The sequence below is a fragment of the Pantherophis guttatus genome, chromosome 3 (genome assembly GCF_059756535.1).
Source record: "Pantherophis guttatus breed Tessera chromosome 3, ASM5975653v1, whole genome shotgun sequence".
Lineage (NCBI taxonomy): Eukaryota > Metazoa > Chordata > Lepidosauria > Squamata > Colubridae > Pantherophis > Pantherophis guttatus.
This window is the reverse complement of record NC_142065.1, coordinates 64386401-64412407: the sequence shown is the minus strand read 5'-3', so window position 1 is coordinate 64412407 and position 26007 is coordinate 64386401. Positions and strand designations below refer to the sequence as shown.

General features: G+C 37.1%; 1 protein-coding gene across 10 annotated transcripts in view; it reads left to right on the top strand.

The window, feature by feature from the left end:
• SSBP3 (single stranded DNA binding protein 3) overlaps positions 1-26007 on the top strand; it is a 199810-nt gene that overhangs the window by 157610 nt on the left and 16193 nt on the right. For 6 of the 10 annotated variants that reach the window (XM_034415140.3, XM_034415138.3, XM_034415141.3 and 3 more), the window contains exons 6-7: positions 21905-21985; positions 22757-22816. In XM_034415140.3, coding sequence (XP_034271031.2) covers positions 21905-21985; positions 22757-22816 — 141 coding nt within the window. The remainder of the gene's footprint in view (positions 1-21904; positions 21986-22756; positions 22817-26007) is intronic. The other 4 variants (XM_087889743.1, XM_034415144.3, XM_034415145.3 and 1 more) reach the window with 1 other exon arrangement.

Below are 26007 nucleotides of genomic sequence, written 5' to 3'. Positions count from 1 at the left end.
AAAAAAAGAGAACTGCTACATTGGTGTCTATACCTGTCAGTCACAGCCAGAATGCATAAGATGCTGATTTGCCCGGTGTTCCAAAATCAGCAATACAGGAGTGAGGCTTGTTTGAGTGTTTTGAAGCCACAAGGCAACGCACCAGCATCCTTAACAATTCCCCCTCCTCACCCAGACTTAGATACTCTTTTGCAAGCTGAACTTTCTCCTGTCTGCCAGACAGACCACGGGGAGGGTGGTAAAGGAGTAAGCTGGCCACTTTAGTTATCACCTGCCCTGCCTGCCTTTCACATTTTTCCAGAAGGGCAGGACTTGCTCGCCAGATGGCTGGCTTTGCCTTCTCCAGTGGAGGTCACTTCAGGAGCTCCGTCAGCAATCAGCAGCTCTGCCAGGCCCTGACAAAATATTCAACACCAGCCGCAAAACACCAGGCCCTTTTCCTCGCAACTGCACTGCCTACATTTTCTCCTCCAGTTTCTCTACAGGCTTAACTTTAGAAAAAGACCCTGGGTCTGTCAGTATGCATCCGGTGGTGTGCTTGTGGGCCCAACATTTGTCGTTTGTGCATTTTCCCACAGAATTTTGAACTTGTGTGTAGGATTTTTTTTTAAAAAAAAAAATCTTTCTGATGAAATGGAAAGTTGAACATAAATCAATGTCTGTTGCTGTGTTAGCTATGCATCAGCAGTTAGTGAGATGCACCATAACAAAGCAGTAGCAAGTTTGTGTTCCTACACTGCCCCCTAATGCACTGAAATCTTAGGAGTGAACAGACAATAGTATTCCTAAACGCTTTTGCATGGGGGGGGTGTTGCATTTATTTACTGCATTTATTTATTCTTGTTGGTAAAGGAAGCAGAATTAAAATTATCAAAGGGAAAGAAAACTAAGGTGTTTTTTTTTTTACTAATTACAGAAGATTGATAAGCATAGGTCAGTTCTATAGCAGAGATTACATTTTTCAGATGCATTCGAAGTGTATAGTTGTGTTTCATCGTGAGAATCTGCCTTAAATTGGGTTTTCTACCATACACCAACATTCACACCCTGAAATAAACAAATATATGCCATATCTGTTAGAATTCACAAAAGTTCTTATAAGCTATGCTTCTTAAGTCGGAAGTTAATTCTGAAATTTGAATTCATTCTTGGAGGTTGTGTATTGCTCATGATATTTCTAAAGCTTTGCTTAATCTCTCATGTTTTGTGCAGGCATTTAAAAGTAAGGACTGGCTGACTGTGTTTGGAAGATCAGCTGTGCACAGAATAATTGGGTTTGGGAATTGCAACATTTAGGAGTCTTTCTTTCCCCCCCAAAAAAGACCCCTGTTTTTTTGTATCCTTTTCATTTTTGGCAGAGCTGACTTTTAAAGAAAATGAAACCAATCCTTGCTATTTAACAAGTACTTGGTGGTTTTCAGCAATACATTTAAGAAGAAAAAGCAATATGGGAACAGAGAATAAGGAAAGAGAGAGTGGAGTAAAGCATGGATATGATAGGAAAAAATGTACTTTTCTGGCTGCCTATTGGTTGTCGCCTACTTTTTTTTGCTTTTTGTTTTCTATTTCTCTTACATGAATCTTTTGTGGCTCATATCCTATCACTCTTATTTACAGGCAATTAGATCCTTTACTATGTTCAAAGGGCAAAGTTTCCTCTGTTGCCACAGATGCTTCTTGAGCAAATACATCTAATTTAGATCATTCACTTCCCGGATGCTAGTCCATAATCTTTTTTGTTTTCTCCAGGATTGTGTTTCAGCATAAACTCCTACCAGTACATGCTAAATTTTAGAAACTTTTAGATGCAATAAAAAGACATTCCCACGTAATAGTCCTGTATTTACATCAATTTTTCAGATATTCTTTGGTGATTGCCAAAAAAAAAAATGTTTTCAACCCTGTGGTGAATTCCCAGGTGATGCCTCAGAATGCAAGAGGCAAAACCAGGAATGTTTTAGTACGTCTGTTCACTTATGTATAATTACTTAGGATTCTGAAAATGAAAAGAGCATAGCAGTCCATTTTTGTGTTAGAACCCATGGCCATAACCCATGCATATTTGGGACAGTTTTTCTACAAAGTGTTTCAGCTAGAGTTCATGGCACAACCCTGCAACTCCTTTTTAACATACAATTTAAGTTGCTACTGTCCTTACAGAGATTACTACATGAGTGTTGAGTCCCAAATCAGGCTTACATAGCTGCTGCCAAAATATTGAGGGGTTGATAAAAACGCCATATATACTCTGTAAATAGATTCCTCTGCTAAAGCAACTTTTCCTTTTCCAACAACTGGCTTTTGTTCTATTTGTTTATTGTACTAGTTTAGGAAATATATTTAGTGAGTGCTTTTGTGTAAACTATTTTGTACACAGTGATGTCTGAATAATTATAATTAATAAGGCAATATTATAATCTCCCCAATTATCCTCCCCTATTCATTTGATGGAGGTAAGGGCTGGGGAAGTAATGTAACCATTCAAATAAAGTTTTCATTTGTTTTTAAAAGTTGTGATGTAAGACAATTTCTCTTGTCACCTAATGTTTTCAATGTTTTGCCTTTATACTGCATTTAGTTTTTAAAATCAGTATTAGTCTTTTTTATTCACATCTTATTCCAAAGTAAGAAAAACTCTTAGAAATGTAACATATTTCAGGTGCTCACAATTATTTTTACTGCCTAAGTAGACCGATAAGTATTATGAAAAATTGCTCTAATAACAGGTGGCTATGCTGTATATAATTTGTGCTCCTGTTCACTTCAGCTAGAATGGATTTCTCTGATATACTTATTTTATGTATGTATGTATGTATGTATGTATGTATGTATGTATGTATGTAATTTATATGCCGCCCTTCTCCCGAAGGACTCGGCGATTTACAAGAGGAACAAAAAATTACATAAACAACAAAATCAATTTAAAATTAGTTAAAATTAATTTAAAATTTAATTAAAATTATTAAAAATCACCCCTACGGATTCAGCCCATTTGGTGAAAAAGCCATGTCTTCAATTCGCGGCAGAAGGAGAGGAGGTCAGGGGCTGTTCTGAGGCCGGTGGGCAGCCCATTCCAGAGGGTCGGTGCTCCCACAGAGAACGCTGTCCCCCTGGGGGCCGCCAGCCGACATTGTCTAGCTGACAGCACCCTGAGGAGGCCCACTCTGTGTGAGCGCACCAGACGATGGGAGGATGGCAGGAGATGATCCTGAAGATACCCCGGGTTTGTGTAAACCCTTTATCTGTTGATTCTATTTCTAAATCAATGGTAGACATGTCTGAGACCTGCTCTATGTTCATCTTTTTGCAATTATTTAATTTGTGGTTCTTGTTTTACATAATTTTAAACAATGTAAATTGTATTTTTAGAAGTGAGTTAGGTTACTGAAAATGTTTGCAAAAAACCACTATGCAGAATTACTGAGAACTGTAACTTAAAACAGCAACGAGCAGGATGTATATTATGCTGCATGCTCATTCTCTTTGGCTTTTCTTGCAAGTGGGAGTAGCTAATGATAACCAACTACTTACCAGGACCAAAAAGTTGAAAGTTGCTTCAAAATCCCGATTCTGCCTTGTCACTCCTGTAACATTCCAACTTCAAAGCTTTCTGACAATTTTTGGCTTTGCATAATATATCTAGCTTTCTTGCCACAATAAGGTTCTGGTTATTCTCCTGCTTTTTCAGGAGGCAACTAGACTTTGTTATTTTTTCTTTGAAGTCGTTTTGCTTCTCATCCAAGAAGCTTCTTCAGCTCTGACTGAATGGTGCGGAATGGAAGGATTTATATTCTTTGCAGACAGCTGGTCATTTGCATTCTTTTAGAGAGTCATTGAGGCCACTTGGAGGTTTTTCTGTGTCCTCAGGGTCATCTGAGTAGTGCAAATGGGTGTGAAGCCTTTTTGACTGCAGGATGTTTTCTGCTCTGTGTCCCTTCACTGATGAGGACAGGTGCAGGCTGTTAGGGATGAGTCTGTGTTGTCTGCAACTCAAACTGAAGTGCAGATGTGACACTTGGAAAGCAGGTTACTGTAACTACTGCAAAAACTGGAGTTTTGAGCTATTCTGGTTAAGGATTGCCCTAAATCCTTAGAATCAGTTGGATTAGAGACATTGTGGCCTGACTGAAGAAACAAAAGTTTTCCTTACTGTTTCGTTACCTAACTATAAAGTTGGAAAACTGAAGAAGGAAGTAATCCCTAAGACAATGATGGCAAACCTTTTTGGCACCAAGTGCCCAAACCGGAACAGGTGTGTACGTGCGCACACCGGAGCGCCAGAAACCCAAAGACCAGCTGGCTGGTGGACATGTGCTTGCTGGTCAGCTGGTCTTTTGCTTTCCAGCACGCGTATGCACACCAGCCAGCTGGTCTTCACGCGCACCGGAGCACCAGAAACCCGAAGACCAGCCTGCTGGCGCATGCATATCTGTTTTTTGGCCATTTTCCAGGCTGTTTTGAGGCCGTTTTTCAGGACGTTTTTTAGACCATTTTTAGCATGTGCGCGCTGGAAACCAGAAGAGTAGCTGGCGGCGGCACATGTGCCCACAGAGAGGGCTCTGCGTGCCACCTCTGGCCATAGGTTCGCCATCACGGCCCTAAGATAATAGGGAATGTATCTTAAAAAAATGTTGGCTGGACAGGTCCCTTGCCTTTTAGGAGATAAGAATTTAAAAGAAGAGAATTTGCTGACAGATTCATTCACAAGTAATTTGTGTCATTTTTAAAAGTTAGTCTTATTAGGGTTCACCTGCCAGCTCTGAGAGACATTTGCAACAAAGCCGCTGAGACTTGCAAAACTTCTCATTATCTCTTAAATTCTTAAGAATTCAGACGGAGGCAAAATATGGTTTGTGTTATCTTCTTCCCCTAAAATTATGAAAATGACAGCATTCTGAGCAAGGAAGAGAAAGTCATGAAGTCAAAAACTAAATTAAAATGATTTCTTTGTTCATAGTTGGGTTGCCTACTGAGAATAGGAAACAATTAATTAGATGACTTCCCAAATGTTTTAGTAAGACCAGTTGTGGCAATTCTAATATTTCTGTGTTAGTATTTTCCAGTTCCAGTACTATATATCAATTCCATGGTATATATCATTCCTAGATGAAACAATCTATAGTATTCAGTCAACCAATGGGTAGTTCTTTCTCACAGTTTTGATATCACTGTTGTAGATCTGTCCCGAAATTCTTCTGAGCTCTTTAGCAGATCAATCATAACGAATCTCTAATCTTGGTCAACGTGGGTTTCATTCATTTGTGCAGATACAGAGGTTGACATACAGGCAGTCGCCAGGTTAACCACATCTAATTTATGGACAACTTGCCCCCTAAAGCTTATTAAAATTTTGAGTTAAATACAATGGTTTATCATAACAAACACATTCATTGTTTTCTGGCCCTGATGAAATCATTGCAGAGGTTTCAGTTCGAGGAAGGAGAACACCGCCATCTTAAGTTGGATCATGCCTTCAAAGCATAAATACAGTAGAAGTGTGTGGATGATGTATCAAAGAAAAGGAAAAGGATCACATTTAATAATAAAGTGATCAGAGTAGCAGATGATACATTAGAGGAAGAAGACTGGGAGCTAAAAGCTACAGAACCAAAGAAGTCTTTGACAAAAGAGTTATCTGAAGCCTTTTCATCTCATGGAAGCAGGGATGATAAAGTTAGAAGAGCAAGATCCTAAAACAGAGAGGTTGACTAAAGTTTTCTGTACAATTACTAAGGGCCTCCTCAGATGCTACAAGCCATTTATAATGAGAAAAGGGGAAGCTTGGTACAAACCACCCTTGGTGCCTACTTCAGGGTAAAGGTAAAATATATACTACGTACTAAGACAACCATTTGGCCAACGGATGCTAAATAAGCATTGCCTGTACCTGTTCAGACTTACCTATAAATTCTAGTTAAAGGCAGACTTAGGAAGGGATCTGGTTCGTAAACCGTGGGACTGTCTGGTAATGAAATCCTGTATTCTGATACAGCTCAACAGTGCCACCTAGAGCATATGGGTTTTGGAATACTTCAAGGATGCTTAAATAAACATGTTCTTTTTGTTTCTGAATAATCTCCCAGAATTGAGCTCTTTTAAAAGTAAGCCAGTGTGGAGTTTTTAAGCTTCTGCAGAATTTTTCTAAAAAGCTGGTTAGCCCACTGACATCAGATATACAATTACTGCACAGCCAGATGAAACAACTGTCTTGTTTCTTTTCCAAATAACCAGCATTTTCTAGATTTATACGAGATTTATTTCTCCGTCTTGGAACCAAAGACCAAACATCTTAAAGATGCACTTTCTTCATGCCCTCTTGTCTACAATAAATGTTGCACGGTGAACTATATAGTTCTGCATAAACAGCATGTAATCAGCTAAATAAAAGGGATTATTAATTTCACTTGGAATTATATATGTTGTCATTATTGCCTTCCCCTGTTTTTCTTTCTTTAATTCAAAATTTTGTTTTGGGATATTTACAGTCTAAAACTAACCATAATTTAATATATAAGGCCGCATAGTTAAAAACAACCTCATGTATTTACAGAATATTTCAGGAGCATTTTGGTCGAGTCCTGTTGGTCTTTAATGGGTACATTCACAGCATCTTCTCTTTTCAATCCCCCACCACCACCAGGACCTGAAAGAGGATCATTAAAAGAAACCCTAAATAGCCTTGTTCAATTGGATAGTTTGGTGCCATTTTTAGTCTTCAAACCCTTTGAACAACCCACCACCACCACCCAAAATACCTCCTCTCTAATGGCTACAGTATTCGGGGTGTATGGAAGTTTTAAACAAGATCGTTATTGGTGATAGACTTCCTAATTCTATTCTAGATTGGATCATGGAATTAATTTTAATGGTTGCATTCTATTGCAATTATTTGGAAGAAATACCTGTAAAGAAGAGGATCTACCAGTAGAAAAAGTAATTGCCTTTGGAACCATCAGAACTAATAAATAAAGAGATCCTGTAACTCTGTTGGACTACAAGTCCCAGAACTGCCATGCAATATATGTGGAGGGCAAGAGATTGGGGAAGGCTGGTTAGATATGGTCTGTTGAGTCCATGAATGTGTTCTATTTGCTGATAACACTCCTTTCTTTCCTCATTAATATTACCAACTTGAACATAGAGGCACAAGGCATATCATACCAGAGTCTTTTATATAGAGAAAGGTTTCCTGTCTTTAACTTTATAAAACATATTTGGATTCCTAAGCAGTTTGAGAGTTAAAAGTAGAACATTAATCCTTTCAAACACAAGGGAAGGGCCTGATGCTTTTTAATATTCATCTCACCTATTGCTAATGTTGTCATGATTAACTGTGGAGTTCTTAAGTAGGGGGGAGATGATGTTATCTGCTATAGAAAATGCCTCTTTAATCTTGCCTGTGTTTTCCACTAGAATACAGAAATCTCTTAAATACAAGGCTGTGTTCTTTTATATGAAGGCTGCTAGAATTTTTCTTATAAAGATATGAATAGTAATAGATTTTTTTTTCTTTTTTAACCATCTTCACAGTATATCATATTTTTAAAAAATAGAAATAAGGACCTTTCTCCAACTTCAGAAATTGTAGTCCAGTAAATCATATTTTTAATCTTTTTTCATTAATTGCCAGCCATAACAACTGAAACATTTTTTCCCATTTCCATGTTTTCTTGGGTCAGATGATCTTAGTCATCTATAGCAGGGGTCCCAAACCCTGGGCCGCGGCTTGTTGGAAACTGGGCCACGAAAGTGGCAAGCAAGAATGCATGCATGAAGCTCCACTTGTTCACGGGTGAGAATCCGTGTGCACACCTGCCACTCACACGGAATCATCCCCTCTCCTGAGCTACGCATTATGGAAAACCTACCATTGCCTTTAAATTTTTATTTATTTTATTTATTAAATTTGTATGCTGCCCATCTCACTATCCAAAGTGACAAATTTAAGCCTCTTTATGTGTAGTCACAGTATGTGTGGGATATTTGTGTTGTTCTTTTTGTCTAAGTGGTGAACATTTTTTAATAATATTTAGTTAAGCAGTGTGAAGGAAGATAAAACTTATTTTAATATAGATGAGTGATAATAAGTAAAATGTAGATCTTTGGTTAAAACAAGATGCAGGGTTTTTCATCAAAGTACCCCAGCTAATGTCTCTTAAATCAGCCATTCCTGAAAATTTTATTTCTGCTTTTTTAAATTTTGTATGTATGTATTTTATTGTTGGCTGTTCACCGCCCTGAGTCCTTCGGGAGTAGGGTGGTATACAAATCAAATAGAAGTAAAGTAAAGTAAAAGTAAAAGAAGATAAGGGTCAAATAAAGGATATTGATCAATAACCAAATAGTTCAAGTATTTGGGGGGGGGAATGCAGTTGGAAACAGGTTCCAGAGATCATTGGCACCTAACTATTATTTGAGATGTGTAAAAGATATTAGAAATTGCTGGACTAGATTCATTCTTAGATTATCAGAATAAAACTTTCCTATTGTTCCTTAAGAAAATACTCTCATTTCCCTTCTTAGAAAATACTCTCATTTTCCTTCTTAGAAATTTAACTACAGTACTTATGCTATAGTCACAGATACTGCAAAATTGGAATTAAGTTATTGAATGGGAAAAGTACACAGCTGAGGTACTTTATATATTGATCAGACCAGCCTTATTGCTTTCACTAAAAAAGATGATGGGAAAAACAACATTCTTTCCATAGTAAGTGGAAAGGAAAAGTGTAGTTAATACAACCAGATTTGTTTAAAAGACCAGGTTGTCTTATGAGTTCCTTTTGTCTCCTACAAAGATTTCCTTCTTACTAAAGCCTTAGCTTAGGTGTTGAAATTTTAACTGAAATACCATTCAAAACAGATAGAACTCATAGAACTTTTGCGACACTTAAAACAATGAAAAGAAGCAGTGTAAAATAATAAACAGCAAGAAGAGTTCCTATCTGAGGAACAATCTACCAGGTTATGGTTGCTATATATGTAAAGGTCCCCCACTCTGTCCCTTAGCAGCATAACTCTGTGAAAACTAAACATGTAGAAATCAATTTTGGTATGGAGGGAGAAACCAGAAAAAAAGAAATATAAGGTTGAAAAATGAGCCAGAACCACATTGGAGCTTAAGAGAGAGAAAAATTCAGGGGGGTAGGGAAATATCTCCCCAATACAACTCCATGGGCAGCAGTTCAGAATGGTGTCAACTGCTCAATTGTTTTTTTAAAAAAAAACCCATCCCTCTTGATCAGATGATCAGATTGTTGTTATTCAGTCGCTAAGTCATGTCTGACTCTCCACAACCACTTGGACCACACCACACCAGCCCCCCCTCCACGTTCTCCACTGTTTCCCGGAGCTTGCCCAAACCCATGCCCCCACTGTATCAGTGACACTAATTAAGCATCCCATCCTCTGCTGTCCCTTTCTCCTTTTGCCTTCAATCTTTTCCAACATCAGGGGTTTTGCCAATGAGCCCTCTCTTCTTATTTGGTGGCCAGAGTATTTGAGCTTCCCTTTCAGTATCTGTCCTTCCAAAGAACAGTCAGGATTGATTTCCTCTAGGATTGACTGATTTGATCTCCTTGCAGTCCAAGGGACTCTCAAGTGTCTTCTCCAACAGCACAATTCAAAAGCATCAATTTTTCGGCACTCAGCCTTCCTTATGGTATGACTCCACATCCATGCATTGCTCACTATACCTCCCCACTTTTTGGGCTTTAGATCATTTGGGGAGAGATGGCTTGACTCCCTCAGGAACCACTGGGATTTTTTAAAAAAATCTATGACCAGACAAATGTACACAAGATGAAGAAGGTGTTTGTATACACACACAAACAGATCTTTTATGTAATTTTCCTTTTACAAGGGGGTGGGGTGAAGGAATTGCTATTGTGTAGGAACCATATAAATTTAGAGCAACAGATAATGTTTATTGCCCACCCTGTAAGATACTTTTTACTCTTGGCTTGAGCATCAACCTAAACCTGAATACACCAATGCTTAACAGGGGCAATTGCACATGGTGGAGAAAACATGCTATCTTATAAATGAGGTTTCTGTCCGGTGTATTTGTCTTTCCCAGTCATGTTTAGATGAAAGCACATTGTATTTTCTTTCAAATGTTTGCAATAAGCATGTGAGGAACTGGGCTTGGCACATAGGACTATATTTGCTGCCATATCCCATGTGAAAACCCATTACACCCTAATATATTCAGAATATATACAGGAAAAGCACAGGAAATACCGAGATTTGTACAAGAGCGAAAATAAATATTGGGTGAAAATTAGGTGAAATTCAACTAATACTGACTGATCGATAAGCAGAGCGTGGAAGACCAAGAAAGAAAAGAAATGGAGTTAAACCTCTAACTATCACACCAATTTTCAATCAGGTGATTGAATGGGTTTAAAATACACACACATAAAAATGGCGAGATTGTATTTGTATCAAACCATCTTCCATTAATGCTAATTGATTTATGTGTCTAAGGGGAATCACAACTAATTATTTATATTTTAATAAAAGTTATCTTTCCCAAGGCAGATCAAAGAAAATAAGTACCTCCAAACCTGTGCATTGGTACCATCATCGTGAAGATGATACTGAAATAGATATGGCTTTTATTTTACTAGATACCACTGCCTGCTTGGGAGAATATGGGTGACAGCCTCCCCAAGATTTAAAGTTTTCAAGCAGCCACTTTGATCATTTTTGGGAGTTACCACTTGTGGCATCAAAGGCTTTTTTTTTAATTTATTAACACTGAAAATATTTTTAAAAGTTCATAATAGAATAGCTATAAATGTCCCAATAATCTTTTCAAGGTTGAAAATGTTAAGTTGCTGCGCATTTTAATACTTTAATTCAAAGTAAGGGGGAAAGCGTGCTAACCATTCTGAAACAATATGGTGCAATTATGGCCACTCCTCTTGACAAGTGATCGTTTGGAATTAAGTGGATTTATAATTCCACTAATGCATAAGAGAAGCATAGTACCAGGTGGTGGAACCCTAGGCTCGTTATCCTGAAGTGTTGCTCTTTTTTTTTAAAGTGAATTGTGGGTTCACAAAGGAACAAATATGTGTAAAAATAATGTTAGAGTTACTGAAATTACTATGTTTAGTTCAACCTCAGCTTTATGGAAATAGCAATCTAGTGTGAAAACATAATACTGTATCTGAGTTTTGTCAACATTATTATTTATTTATTTATTTTGGTAGAAAAATGGTATGATTCCGCATCATACATTGTAGGTGGTGATACAGTTTTTAGGTTTGCTTCTTTTGAAGATACCATACAGTTTTCAGTTATTATTAACAGAGCAGATTGAGATAGCATCCTAAAAATTAAGTATTACTTCTAAAAAGAATCCAGAATTATGTGCTTGTATAATTTCTTCCCCAGTCTCTGGAATAATAGGGAAGGCAAGTGGAATTGTTTTATTATTCCAGTATCCAAATTTGGAATAAGTTTTTTTAATTATTATTTTGGTCAAAGTATGGTGATATTTGATGCCATTGCATGATATTTTATTCTTATTTGTTTTTTCTGTCATTCTTCCCATTTGGTACTCAGGCAAGTATGCATTTAAGATCAGGAGAAATAACACCAAGGCAACAGAATATATTTTAGTTGGAAAAACTTTGTAAAACAGCTTTTTATTTACCTGTTATATCAACATTTTTCAAGGATTTTTTTTTCAGATCACTTTCAAGGATTAAAAAGCAATGTTTGTCCTTGACAAACACTTTTGTGTCATTTGAGTCAATTCTGACAAAAATATTGTCTTTTTATCAATGTCATATTAAATAATTGTCTTAATTTTTTCCCAAAATAGAAAATATCATGACTCAAAGATTAATGATTTTTGAGTAATTGGTGCAGTTGGAAGACATGTGCAGAGCAAAAATTGTATAGCAACATGATTATAGAGAAGGATTCTGAGATTATTGAGCTGCATGCGCACCCTACAAAAAGATTTTGGTTTGGCTTCCTTGGGTAAACCACCTTGTGAGTTCTTTTGTATTCTGTACCTTTAGAATAGCATTAGCAGGCAGTTTAATTCAGTGTTTGATTTATAACACAGAGTGGGAGGGAGGGAAAGACTCTAGCTTTCATCCTCTGTTGAATTGCTGCTCTCCCTGATCTTCCAACATCTGCAAATATTTACAGAGATAACTATATCCAGTTGTCTGGGGCATTGTTTTTGGTTGGTTGTTTTTCTTGCTTTTCTTTTTTTAAGGGAAGGTAGAAATCAATCTTAAGCTTAGTTGTAAAAAGCTAGAGGAGGGGGCAGGTGGGTTGTGGGGCACCAGAGAAGAAGGAGATAGATGTGATATTGCATTCTTTCTATCCAGGCACAGCATCTTTAGTGGCCCCAGGGTAGCAGACAGGAAGTAGCAAATATTTTCAGATCCTTATTGTTGCTGTGTCTTTGCCCAGCCCCAAACCACTAGCTCCTCCCACTGCTGCATAACAAGTTAAAAGAAAGAGCATGCAGCAAGCAGTCTTGCTGAGTTTATGTATCTCTATTGTACTTCTGCAGTTACATTGCCACAACCATTACACTAGCAAGCTAATGCAACCACGAGGATGGTATTTACTATTGTATGTCATCTTAGCAACGAAATGCTTTGTAAAGCCTTGCATTTTGGGAGAGTATTTCTTGCATTATTTTTTCCCCCCAGTATGTTGTTCTAGGATAACGCTGCCTGTTAGTTCGCCAGCAAACTGCATCTTGGAAGTGGATTAAATTAACCACTGGGATATCCTTCCCAAACAATTAGATATTTTTAAATCTCCTGTAGGGAAAAGTATGTGTTTAAAGCAGACGTTATCATATAAAAGGCCCTGGGTGTCCAGATGCATATACGAAAAGCCTTTCCTACACCAGTCACTTTCATTTAAGGAATTAAGAAAATCTCTGCCGCTGTGAATTGCAATAACCCCGGTTGCTAATCAGTTTTGTTTAAAAGCAGAAATTGATTTTTGGATGTTTTTTAATTAAAAGTGGTAATTTGAGTGGAATGTCGCTCTGTGAGGCAAAGGAGAACATTTTGCAAGCCTAAACAAAAGTCTTCATGCTTGAAATGATACACTTGAGTGTGGATGTGCTTTAATCTTTCTACATTTGGCGGGGGGAGGCATATTCTGAAAGTGAGTTGTCCCTTTTACATACCTCGAAGGCAAGAAATAAAAAAAAATGCTTCTCCAGATGGGATGTGCCTCTGATGAGGTTAGGGCTGCTAAGCTATTGTGATGGGCAATTGTGGTGAACTAACAGTTTAAGTTAATATTTAAGGGAAAGGAAATGTCCAAAAAAGCAAAAACAAAGCAGGCCCTTCATCTCTTAATAATCAATTCTGCAACTCTTATGTCCCCCAAGTTTTCCCTTCTTTTGTTTTAACTTTTTCCATAACTTTTAGACCAAATAGCAGAACTTAATGTAATCAGTTGTTTGAAAGTTCGGAAGTTTGTACTATTAGAACATCTGAGGTCTTTTTTCTTTAAATTGAATCTTACTACCTAAGATCAATTGATATCTCTCTTTTTTTCCCCTCCCTCCCTCCCTCCCTCCCTCCTTCCCTTCTTTCTTTCTTTCTTTCTTTCTTTCTTTCCTTCCTTCCTTCCTTCCTTCCTTCCTTCCCTCCCTCCCCCCCCTCTCAAATTTCCAGTTCTGGGTACCATTTGTGCATCACGCATAGGTATAATTCTCTTCTCTGGTTATGTCTTGAAAGGATAACTGTTTTGGCAGTTATATTTTATAAATTTGACTCTCAAACAGAATCTGGGAAGCCTATTTAATTGTCAATAACATTGTGTTAAACTCTCAGTAGAAGATACTGGGGAATGGCAGGTGGGAAGGACAATTTTTTTTCTTCAGGACTGAGTATCTTTTTATCAGAGAAAAACTACTTCTACGAAGTTTAGGACAAAATTATGCTAAAACATCAGAATAATTTAAGATTTCACCCATTTAACGTGGTGAGGGGTCCTTGGTCTTCTCTGAGCTTGTTTTCTTGCCGATGTTTCTTTATCCAAAGTAGGTGACATCATCAGGACACTGATAATATTACCTAGGATTTGGTAATGAAACATCTGCAAGAAAACGACCAAGCTCAGAGACCCCACAGTTCAATCCTGAGCTACAAATATTCTCCTTTAACAGTACCTAAAAGTAACATTGAAATTCTGACGAGGTGTCATGTTGCCAACCTTTTAGATGGAATCTGTCCTTTCTAAGTTGAGGTGAGGCCATTCTCAGTTCCCCAAGATAGCTTCTTTCAAATGATCCCTGGTTCATTGATTGGGATCAAAGACTTCTTTCTTGTGAAACTTTTCAAGTTCCATCTATATTGCAGGTGCCGAGTCTATTGATGTTACTCAGAAGATGTCTCCAGTTAAAATAAAACCTACTTTTTATATTTATTTATTTTTTTTGTATGTATGTACCATATACTTCAGTTAAAAATGACATGTGTTAGCTGTGCCAATACTAATAAATTTGACAGCTTTAGAAGGAATTTGCACTCCTGGAGATAGATGATCTCACCTTGTTCTCAGTTGTGATTGATCAGATGCTTCTCTAACAATCTATAAACAAAGATACAGTGCAGTTGTCATATTATTATCAAATAAGACATATCAATAAGTCCTGTTTTAAATGCCATTACTAAATTAAAATACATTCATTTCAAGTGATAAACAAAATAGACTGCTTTGACTGATTACCATTTTTTTAAAATAATATCAAATGTTAACCATACAACAGTTGGATTCCATGCTGTTGGAAGATATTTATGTAATCGAAATCTGGGGCTAATTGCTAGCAGGATGAAGAGGGTGGGTACATTGTTAAGCAGATGCTGCACCCAATAAGCTCTAGTTTCTATTTCCAGAAAATCTGGATATTTTATTTATCTACAGAGGAAAGTTCAAATACAGACTTTGTATTTAAAAGGATGGGATTGGAAGGAATTATTATGTTTCCTTTTCATACTAATGCATCATCCATTTGGAATATCACAGCATCCTGAAGAAAGTGGGGACTATGCCCACTTCCTCCAAGAAATGCTTAGTATCCCATGAGCCCATGCATCAGAAAATATAACAGCATTCCATGACATCATCAGTCAATTTCCGATTGGTCAGGGAAGCAGCAGTAGATATTAAAGGAAAAGAGAGAATCCAAACTCTCTACCAAAGGATAGAGGAAGGAAAACACACGGTACCCCAAGCCACAACACATACAAAGGTTACAGTGATCACCAGCAATCCCTTTTCCATGTACACCTTCCTACATGCCACCTGCTTTGCTTTTCCCTAACCAGCGTGACTTCTCAGTAAGTTCCCCAAAGCAACTAGCAAATTGTCAGAGGAGCTGCTGAAAAGCTTTCTATATCTTCCCTTATCACCCCAGCAACCAGCCACTCTGCTAAAAATGTCCCATAAGAACAAAACTAGTCACACATGTCCTGTAGACAAAACAGCCTTTAATGAGGGAGGTCTCAACCACTACAAACCCACAAAGGGCTAAGGAAACTGAGGAAGCCAAAGGAGGCAAGCAAGTAACAGAGCAAGTCTTTAGCATCCAGGAGACATTGCTCCTCTAACGGACTTTAAGTGTTTACACCAGGGATGTCAAACTTGCATCATCACGGCGACATCACATGGTGTATCAGGACTTTTTTTCCCTTCGCTAAACGGGGTGTGGGCGTGGCCAGCACATGACACATCTGGGTTGCAGGCCGCGAGTTTGACAGCCCTGATTTACACAGTGCTCAAATTCCTACCTACAACCTTCTTAAAGTGTTTCTTCTTTGCTTATTCAGCCCTCATAATTTCCAATATCAAGCCAGCCTTTATTTATCTTCCCCAACCTATTTTATAATATTTTACATTATGAAGTACAATAACTTCATGATCTTGAAAGCTAGTGTATTTTCTGCCTTCTTAATTGACTTATTAAAGATATTCCCCCCCCCCTTTTTTTTTTAAAAAAAAGCCTCTGCTACTGTCCATCATGGAATCCTGCGGGAACCAAATTCTCACATCAATTTAAAGAGTTATCAGCCTTTCCCCCCACTTAATTACATTAATCCAACATAACAGTTATTTCATCACTGAAGCACAATATTTGAATGCAGTTTTATGTTTATTGCTATAAAACGTAAGAGATGGAGCTTCTTTGTAGCTCTTGTACGGATAGGTGGATGGATGAGAGTAGTCACTTTCCATTGTCCTTGTGGTGAATGCAGAATAATGAGCAGCTGTGTGAAAAAGCTGTATGTACATTAAGATCCATTTCCATGTCTCCAGTGAGTGTGATTATGCCTCCAAGTGAATCACTTAGCAGGTAGTACTTGCCATTACCGATTTCATCTGTCATTCCATTGCCTACTCTTAGTGGTCTGAGATCCTCCTTCCACTCTTCCAAATCTCTTCCGAGTCTAAATATTTTGATTTTTTTTAAAAAAAAATCTTACAAATTTGTTGCGTTTGTGAGTAATTGATGTGTTTCAAAAGCACTACTTGTACTAGGCCCACATCTCATATCTTGCCATCTTTTAACCAAGTGATTTTTCCACTAGAGCAGAGCTATTTGTCGCGCACAATTCAGATAATGGGAACTGTATTGGCTGTCTTAAACTGTGGTTAAGTGATAAGGAGAAGGCCATGAAATCACAGTATCCCTTGCCAAACCACTTACCTACATAGAACAGCAGAAGCATTTTGCTTACCTTAAATTCTGTTACGATATCAGAGTTGGTACCTGTATTAAGTGCAGCTAAGGCCAGTTGAATGTCTTTCTAGACCGGAAATACAAGATATTCATTAAGGAATATAGTTGAGTTACATTACTGATTAGTACTGTGCCAATCAGAAACTAACTGTTAAATTGGGGATTAGCTCAAAGCAGGAACATACGATCCTGAAATCCTTTGATCTGCTCCTCTCTCTTAACTATAGTTGAGAAATCTTTCTTATATCCTGACATTTAGTTTTGTTTTATTTATGCCTTTGAGTCAGTGTTAACTTCTAGCAAATGCTGGACAAGTCCCTACAGTTTTCTTGGCAATGTTTTTGTGATTCGCCATTGCCTGGTTCCTAAGACTGAGGGTGACTGGTCCAAAGTCACCCAACTGACTTTGTGTCTGAGGTAGAACTATAATTCACGGTTTCTCTGTTTCTAGTCTGGGACCTTAACCACTACACCAAGATGGCTCTCATAATGATTTTGTGTACAGATAATATATCTGATAATGCTGCTGAGTGGGATTAGTATCCATTTAATTTGGGATTGCCTATGCTCAGTAATGTAGGCTGGTGAGCATTGCAGCAGTCATCTTAATTATTTGGTGTAGTGAGTAAGGCAATATCTTGAGGTGAGCTGTGCTGAGGGAATGATTAGGCCAAGATCACCCAGTTGGCTTTCATGGCTAAGGCATGAAAGCTAACTGAGTGACCTTGGGCCAGTCACTTTCTCTTAGGCCGGCTCACCTCACAGGGTTGTTGTTGTAGGAAAAATAGAGGAAGGTTTGCTGGGTTGGATAGGTTTGCCACCTTGCATTAGTTATAAAAATAATAAAGGTGGATAAAAATAAATAACTGTTCACTTGACTGAGTTCTTTATATTATTCAACTTCAGATATTACAAAGGAACAGATTTCTAATATGTTGAAATTTCTTTTAGGTTTGTAGTTTATCTTTGAAGCTACCCTTTAAAAGTAGGGGAGACAAAAAATTGCTTGATAAAATTGGATAAGTGAATGAAAAGAATATGTAGAATTCTGTCTAGATCCATGAGTATATGAAGCTTGGATATTACAGTTTGGGGAATACAATAGCGTGATAGGATACAAAGATAAATATTTTACAGCTTTGGGGTGTGTATGAACATTCAGTGGATACAGTCAATTTTGCCGGTAGTTTGAGCTTTCTAGAAGCTGTTTTCTTGTTTCCCTTAGTAGCTAGCTGATAATACATTTGGAGAAGAAAACTGTTTTGTCGTTTTTATGACTCATTTCAATTAACAGCTGATTATTTCTGCTTCAAAATTGTATGTCACAAATAACAGAACATTTTTCTTGAATGGATAAAAAGCAAAGCAGTGTACTAAATCACTGAGGTTAAATCCTAGATAGAGGTATTATTTACTTGCATGCTTATAAAAATAAAAACTAGTTTGGTTAAAGAAATGAGTAATTCAAGTTCATATTTCAAGTTGTGAATTTTCCTGGACACCGCCCCTCCTCTCTCCGCACACACACATACATGCATAAATGGTGACTGATAAAACACATTTCTGTGGCAAAAATTAAATGAGAAATTTCCTTCTGAAATTAAACAATCATTTTGACTAGAATGGTTTTGTTGGCAAGTTTTTACATGCTACTTATGTTATCATACAAGAACTTTTTGTTGTACATTCTGCTCCAAAATGCATGCTGGATACACGTATCATATAGATTCTGCATTGTTCGCAACAAATCTGGTTAGGAAAAAGAAACCACCATCATTGAAAACAGGACATAGGAACAAGTACATATCAATTCCAGTCTGTTTTGATAACTAGACATTTCTTGCCGTCATTCCTCTGGGTTGGATATTGGGGGAGAATTATTATAAGCCCATAAACAAAATCATTTAGTAATTTTTTGGTTGGCATTCAGCTTACATAGCTAAAAGAGGAAAATAATTAGGAAAGTAGTTTAAGAGCATCAGCTAACATATATAATTCTTTTCTATTTCCAGTTAAATAGTCTTAATTTTTAGTTTGTCTTGAGCACTGTCAGAGACCCTTTAAAGATTCCTTTCCAGATAGATACAAATCTTGGTAGAGCACATAATACTTAAGACCACATTGTCTATGTTGTCTGAACATTTATTGTCAAACGTAAGTAACAATGGCACATACCAAATATATGTATTTTGTGTCAGGTATGAAAGTCATACATTGAGATCTTACTGCTTTTCCTGAGTATTATTAGAAGTCAGGATCCTAATTTCTTGCCTGCTCATTGTATATAATTATTTAAAAACGCAACAGTTGAGGCGTGTATGTCTTTTGTACATCATTGTGTCATTGTTTGGCTATCAGCGCTAAAACAAGGATACCAGAGCAAAGATAAGATGTGAGGAGCAGCTCTGAGCCTTCAGTTAAATGAAGAGTTAATGAGCAAACATTAGCACCCTGCACACAATAGATCCTATTAATGCGATGGGAAATCAGTTTTTCCAGGTTAAATATAACCTGGAGGATCAGCAAAGAGTATGCTTCTGTTTAGATTTCTGTTTGTATCTTTCTGTGTTAACTCTTAACAATTCTTTTTCTCCTTTATTTATATGGCACTCAAGTTCCCTTTGTACAAAAGATTTGCAGGTGCAAATATGTCCTGCCTTCATTAACTTCCCCTCCCCTTTTAAATTTATGTGATTTCAATTTTCCTTCCCTGTACTGTTAATTAGGGGATCCTCTAATCAGTACCATTATCACAGTGGTATTCATGTTTAGGAAAGCTGCTAAACAAATGCTTGCAAAATTGCTAAATGGCTAATTAATGTCTGTTAATTAAGAAAATTGCTCATGGTAACAAACCGTGCCATTGCTGGCAGCAGCTAGAAGGCGAACACTTGTTGAAATTACTAACATGGCAGGTATAGAACATCTGTTCGCCTGCTCTTTCTGAAGTGTGTGTAGCTGCTTTTCCTAATGTACTTACAAATCGTATTTGCTTTCCAGATCAATTACAATTTTGTTTTTATTTGCAAGAACAAAAAAAAAAATTAAAATTAAGCAACATATGTACCTCCTAGCCTGAATTTGGATATTCAACTTTCAGACCTCACTCTAGAAAAAGAGTTCAAATCCTCGGAAGTGGATAATGTGTTTAATCTCACCAGTCTGGACTTGTAGTATTACTGAGCTTGAAACCATAAAAACATGTTTTTCCTTCCTTCCGAGGAAATATAGTGTTTTCCCAATCAGTAGTCGAAAAAGTTTATTTGGGTCACCAAATAGTTAATCAGGGTGAGGGAACATAAGCAGAAATCTCAAAAAGGCTGTGATGTAGTTTTGCATAGATATATGCAAGCCACTCCATTCATAAGAAGATCATCATCATCATCACCATCATCATCATCATCATCATCATCATCATGAACTGATCTCATATGGAACAACTTTTGGGAGCAGGTTGATCTATACCTGAGCTAAAAAGTGAATGTTTCAGGTGTTTTGCTCTGTGCAAGTGAAGAAAAGAGGTTGTAAGTGTCTGGAGATTCAAATCATCCAGGTCATGGTCTTCCGAAGATGCTTTTTCCAAAAAGCAACTGGACTTTGGGAGGGGGGGGTTTCCCCTTTGAAAACTTTTCACTTCTTATCCAAGAATTGAAGAAGCTTCTTGGATGAGAAGTGAAACATTTTCAAAGGGATGGGAACAAGAAAGTCCAATTGCGTTTTGGAAAAAGCACTTTTGGGACAAGAAAAGGGGTTGTTTTATTCCAGATAGAAAGAGGGTTGGGTTGATTGGGGTGGAAGAGAATGGCAAAAAAGCCAAGAACATTGGCCATTAATGGGGAGGGAGGTAGTTCTGAGAAGTTTGGGGCAGGGAGGGGCTATTATATGCCATATCGGGAGCAGCCAAAATGAGAAAGAGGCCAGTCCAGTCAGGTTTTTCTTACTTGCTCCATCTGGATTTTGTTTTATCTGATACTCAGAACAACCAAAGCATTCCATGGTTCCTTTTTGCTAAAGCATGCCTGGCTCGAGGTAGCTTGACACAATGGGCTTGTTCTCGGTTGAAACAAATGTTTTCCCCCATTTGTTGGACATCTCTATTTTGAACGTAGAGACATATTTTAAAACACCCCTGTTCATTTGCTACTGTTGCCGCAGATTTCTAGATTGGAAGTACTCTGAAGCAGAAGAAATACATTTAAACACCCTCTCTCTTTTTTTTCCCCCTCCTGTGAGCTGCGTGGCAGGTGAAAATAAAATGCTAATTTACTATGACAGGATTGTGAGTGAACAAATTGTTTTGCGCATTCCTCAAATATTTAAACAAATGCATTTACCGGTGATCCAATATTGAGGAAAAGTGAGACTTGATCAGTAGATATTCTTTTCAGAGAGAAAAACCGTGTGGTCCAACTCTGCATCATGATTCATACCATCAAAGCAAATTTGCTACATGTTGGGCTTATGCAAAATGTCTGATTAACTTAGCTTGGGAAAAATATGTTTTAATGCAGGAAGATACCAGGACAGATTTGGTAGACATGCTGTATTTCTCTGATGCCATGTGTGCAGTTTTTAGTGAGTCTAGACAAGGGAATATTTAAAGTATTTGGAAGATATTGTATTAATTGAGATCACAGTTTGTATTTAGTAAGGTATGGCAATAAAAATGTTTGCTCACCAATTATATGTTGCTACACGTTGTATGTATTTTAAGCTATCCATAAACAGTGGAACATCAGCATTGGGCCAAGTGACAAGGCAACAGAATAGTCATTAATGGTTTCTAATGCAGATATTGCAATTACCAAAGAAACCCATTCTATCCATTACTCAGAATCCAAAGAGAAATGGCTAAATAATAATGTTGTTGTTTGCTATCTGATGTCAGCGTTATTAGAAGAATTTCAGTGGCATTTTCAAGAATGATGTGCAATTACGGGGACCAAAACTGAATTGTTCATTATGGCCCAAATCCTCTTCCCTTCTTTCCCTTTCTTTATAATCTAAAAGCTCTCCTGATGTGCTTAGCTCTTAGTTCTTCTTCAGTTAGTAAAATATAGAAACAAACTATTTGTTTGGTAAGATTTATCAACTCATTAAGCCAATTCTTTTCTTGCATAGGGATGTATCTGATCTATAACCACCTTTTATTCAATCTAACAGGGACCGCCTGGCTCTCAGCCCTCGCCACACGCACAGCCTCCACCTCACAACCCCAACAGCATGATGGGACCCCACAGTCAGGTAAAACCTTGAATCTGATGATATGTGTGTTCTGAGTAAAACTTTTTAGCATGTAGGGGTCCTTCTCTTCTGTTAAATTCATTATATGAGGCTCCGGGATCATTCCAGTAACTTTGCAGATTTATTTCTACTCAAGCTGTGGGCCCCAAATGCTTATTTCATTCCATCTCCATTAAGATGTCTGCTTTTTCTGGGTTGAACTTGTTTTATTGATATCAGTTTAGGAAACAGCTTTTCATTTCACGGATGCTAATTTACATGCAAATATAATTTTTACTCTTTTTTTCTGAATATGGTTTAAGAACATGTTTTCACAAACTGTCGTTGGAATATTTTAAACTCAACCCTTCTTAAGCCTCATTTTCATTTAACAAACTCTGTAAAAAAAAATATCCAGTACAGACGTTTTGCGTTAATTTTAACAGCTGAATCTACAACTGCCAAAGTTTAAAATATATAACACACACACCACAACACATACACACACACCAGAGATTTTGAAACAAAATACTTATCAACAGGTTTTTTTTTTTAATTTAATCTGCTTTTGTATATATTTGTCAAAGTATAAGTTGCATGGAATGAAGGATGTTGAATTTATTATTGGGTTGGTTTAGACTCTACCTCAAAAATACTTAGTTAATGAAATGTGTGTGTATATAGTGTGTGTGAGGGAGTCATTTTTCATGTGCATGTACAAATGAGAGTGCAAAATGTTGACTTCCACTTTTAAACATTCATTGCCACTCAACTATTTTTATATGCTTACAGCCTTTTATGTCACCGAGATACGCAGGAGGCCCACGGCCCCCCATTAGAATGGGAAACCAGGTACTGTATTAGCCTTAAGTCCAGATAACTTTTTACAGTACTACAGGTAGTCCTCGACTTACAACCATTCGTTTAGTAACCATTCAAAGTTACAAGGACACTGGAAAAAAACCTATAACCATTTTTCACACTTACAACCATTGCAACATCCCCATGGTTACGTGAACAAAATTTGGATGCTTGGCAACTGGCTCATATTTATGACAATTGCAGTGTCCCAGGGTCATGTGATCACCTTCCGACAAGCAAGCCAAATGGGGAAGCACTTAACCGTGTCACTAACTTAACAAGTGCAGTGATTCACTTACCAACTATGGCAAGAAAAGTCATAAAATGGGGTAAAACTCACTTAACAATTGTCTTGCTTAGCAGTGGAAATTTTAGCCTTCGTTGTGGTTATAAGTCAAGGACTACGTGTATTTAGGTTGAGATACATATACACAGGAGGAGAGAAACAAGCTTTGATAAAATATTTACCTATTCTTACACTAAGCATGTTTCATTGCAGATGAAGTTTTGCTGGCAGAAATAAAATCTGTAGGTCTTAAAAAAAACAAACCCGGAGCTTAGAATATAAAAAGAGTACAGTACATAGCCAAATTCTTTATTGGATTCATGCAAACTAGCGTATAAAAGAAATACAGAAAACTGCCTTAGTCACAGAAAATATTTACACTTCCACTTTTATAGGGCTCTTTCCTTAAGATAATAACACAACAAACAGCAGTAAAATCTGTTTTAAAATTGTTCTAAGAGACTAGAGCACAAATATAGCATTTTGTTTTGCACAGAGGCTATAAATTCATATGGGAATAGCTTCCCACTATTCTTTCCCAGTGACTGGTATCCAGAAGCTACTGAAAGATTTATACAACATATACTCAGGTCATGTGCACCTTTCAAAAATGTTGTGGTTATAAGAACAAGCCATCTTCTAAATACATCCTTCGCGTGTTTCCAAAATTAAATATTCTTAGTTATATTGAGCATGCTGAACTTGTTTTCCTAAGATTTATGATTTGAGCACTTGTGCTACTTAAAACAAGGGTGAGGGAAAGGACGTTCACACGAAATGCACTTGCCAGCAGTAGTTGAGATCAGAATAAAACATTTCTGTTTTGTGCTGTCTGCTGTGAACGTAACATGAGATAATAATGTTACGTAACATTATTTACGTAACATGAATGTGTAATAATGAAATTAATAAACTTAGTCTTCTTTGAGAGATAGCTGTCAAAATAAATTAATATAGATCTGTCAAATATTTAATTGTAGATTAATCTGTTCAAATATAAATGAATCAGTGAATAAATTGGTTAGATTTAAATAAGTGTGAATCTGTGAAACTCTTCAACAGAGCTTGCCTCTGCAAAATAAGTAAGGGAGCGTAAAACACCATAATTTATTCAAAGGTAAAGCTACAATTCAGTGTAGTGTACTAAGGATACTGTCTTTAGTAGAATTTTCCTTCCCATTGGCAAGAACCAAAATGTCCTGCAATACAGTTATTCCTTGACTTACAACCATTAGTTTAGTGTCCGTGCAAAGTTACAACATCACTGAAAAAATTGGCTTATGATCAGTTTTCACAGTTATAACTGTTGTAGCATCCCTGTGGTCATATGATCAAAATTTGGGCGCTTGGCAACTGGCATGTATTTATGACAGTTGCAGTGTCCCAGGGTCACATGATCACCATTTGTAAGCTTCCCAGCTGGCTTCCAACAAGCAAAGTCAATGGGGGAAACCAGATTCACGTAGCCAAATGATTTACTTAACAATTGAAGCGATTCAATTAAAAACTGTGGCAAAAAAGGCCGCAAAAGGAAGCACAATTCACTTAACAACCGTAACAATCATCATAAGTCCAGGACAGCCTATATATGACCTTAATTCAGGCAATCAAATGCCCTTCACTTATCTTTGGACTACAATTCCCATCAGCCACAAGCAATAGAAAGGAAGCTATATATTTTATGACACCTGTCTATAATTGCTGACAATGTAGCAATCCGAGTCAATCCTCTTCCTTTTGTTTTATTTTTAGTTTATTTTTATTTATTTTTTTAATCCCAAGCCTTTTGTCACTGTGTCATGGATATCATGGTATGATACTTGTTGGCAGTGAAAAGAGACTAGACAGAGTTAAGGAAAAGAAGGCAGAGTAAAACAATCGCTCCAAGGAAAATTGTGTTAGGAAGAGTAAATATACAATTTACAAAGAGCTGGCATATTAAAAGAGAGAGGGAGGGAAATGTTTTCAATATGGTCTTCCTGCTGTTCAGAGTTGAAAATGAACTCTGCTACTTAAAAATAATTCTCTGCTTGCTTCATACAGTGGGGAAACAAATACAATAAATATATAAATACATAAGAGACAGAGGATGGGTCTGCCTATTCCTGTTTGAAATAGGAATAGTATCTGCAATATTTATCAGTCATGTTCCCTTCTGGTCCAAACTGAGATGAAAGTGTTATTTATCCACACTAAAATGTTGTCATTTGATTCAGGGGAAATTGCAGTTAAAAATTCTAACTAGAAGGCTTCTGGATTCCCCTTAGCATATGGATAATCACACATTAGTGCTCTACAAATTGATTTTCTGGAAAGTCTATAACAACGAACAAGTTGGAGCTTGGAAGAAGTGGAAGTTTCCTGGATTGTGCATGCTATCTAAATTTCAAGTTAAATTATTTGGCCAAAGGCTGTTAATTGTTAAAAGCACTTCGGAGCCCACTTCTGAAAAAGAAGGCTTGCTAAGCCTGCTCTTTGTGATTTTCCTATAATTATTTATACTAACTTGGTACCCAAGTATGTCCATATATAATCCTCTGCATACTTAGAGCAAATTCTGAAAGCAGAATTTATCACTTACGAAGTTCCTGAACAGAACCAATTTATTTTAGAAGGGAGACAAATAACTGGACAGATTTTCTTAACTGAGTGACAGTTTTTGCTTTGTGTTCATCAGTAGCATCCGTACATAGAAACTGATATTTGAGTTCCCAAGGAAGGGCCATTTTCTCCAAATGCAGGTGGCACATCTCCATGTGGAATAGATACGTATGTTATTTATTGATAATACTAATAGATCTTTTAAGAAGTCAACCTTGAAAGAACTTACTATGAAGTCACTTTAATCCAAAATAGAAACTAATATGGAACTAGTTAAATACATTTACTGAAGCCT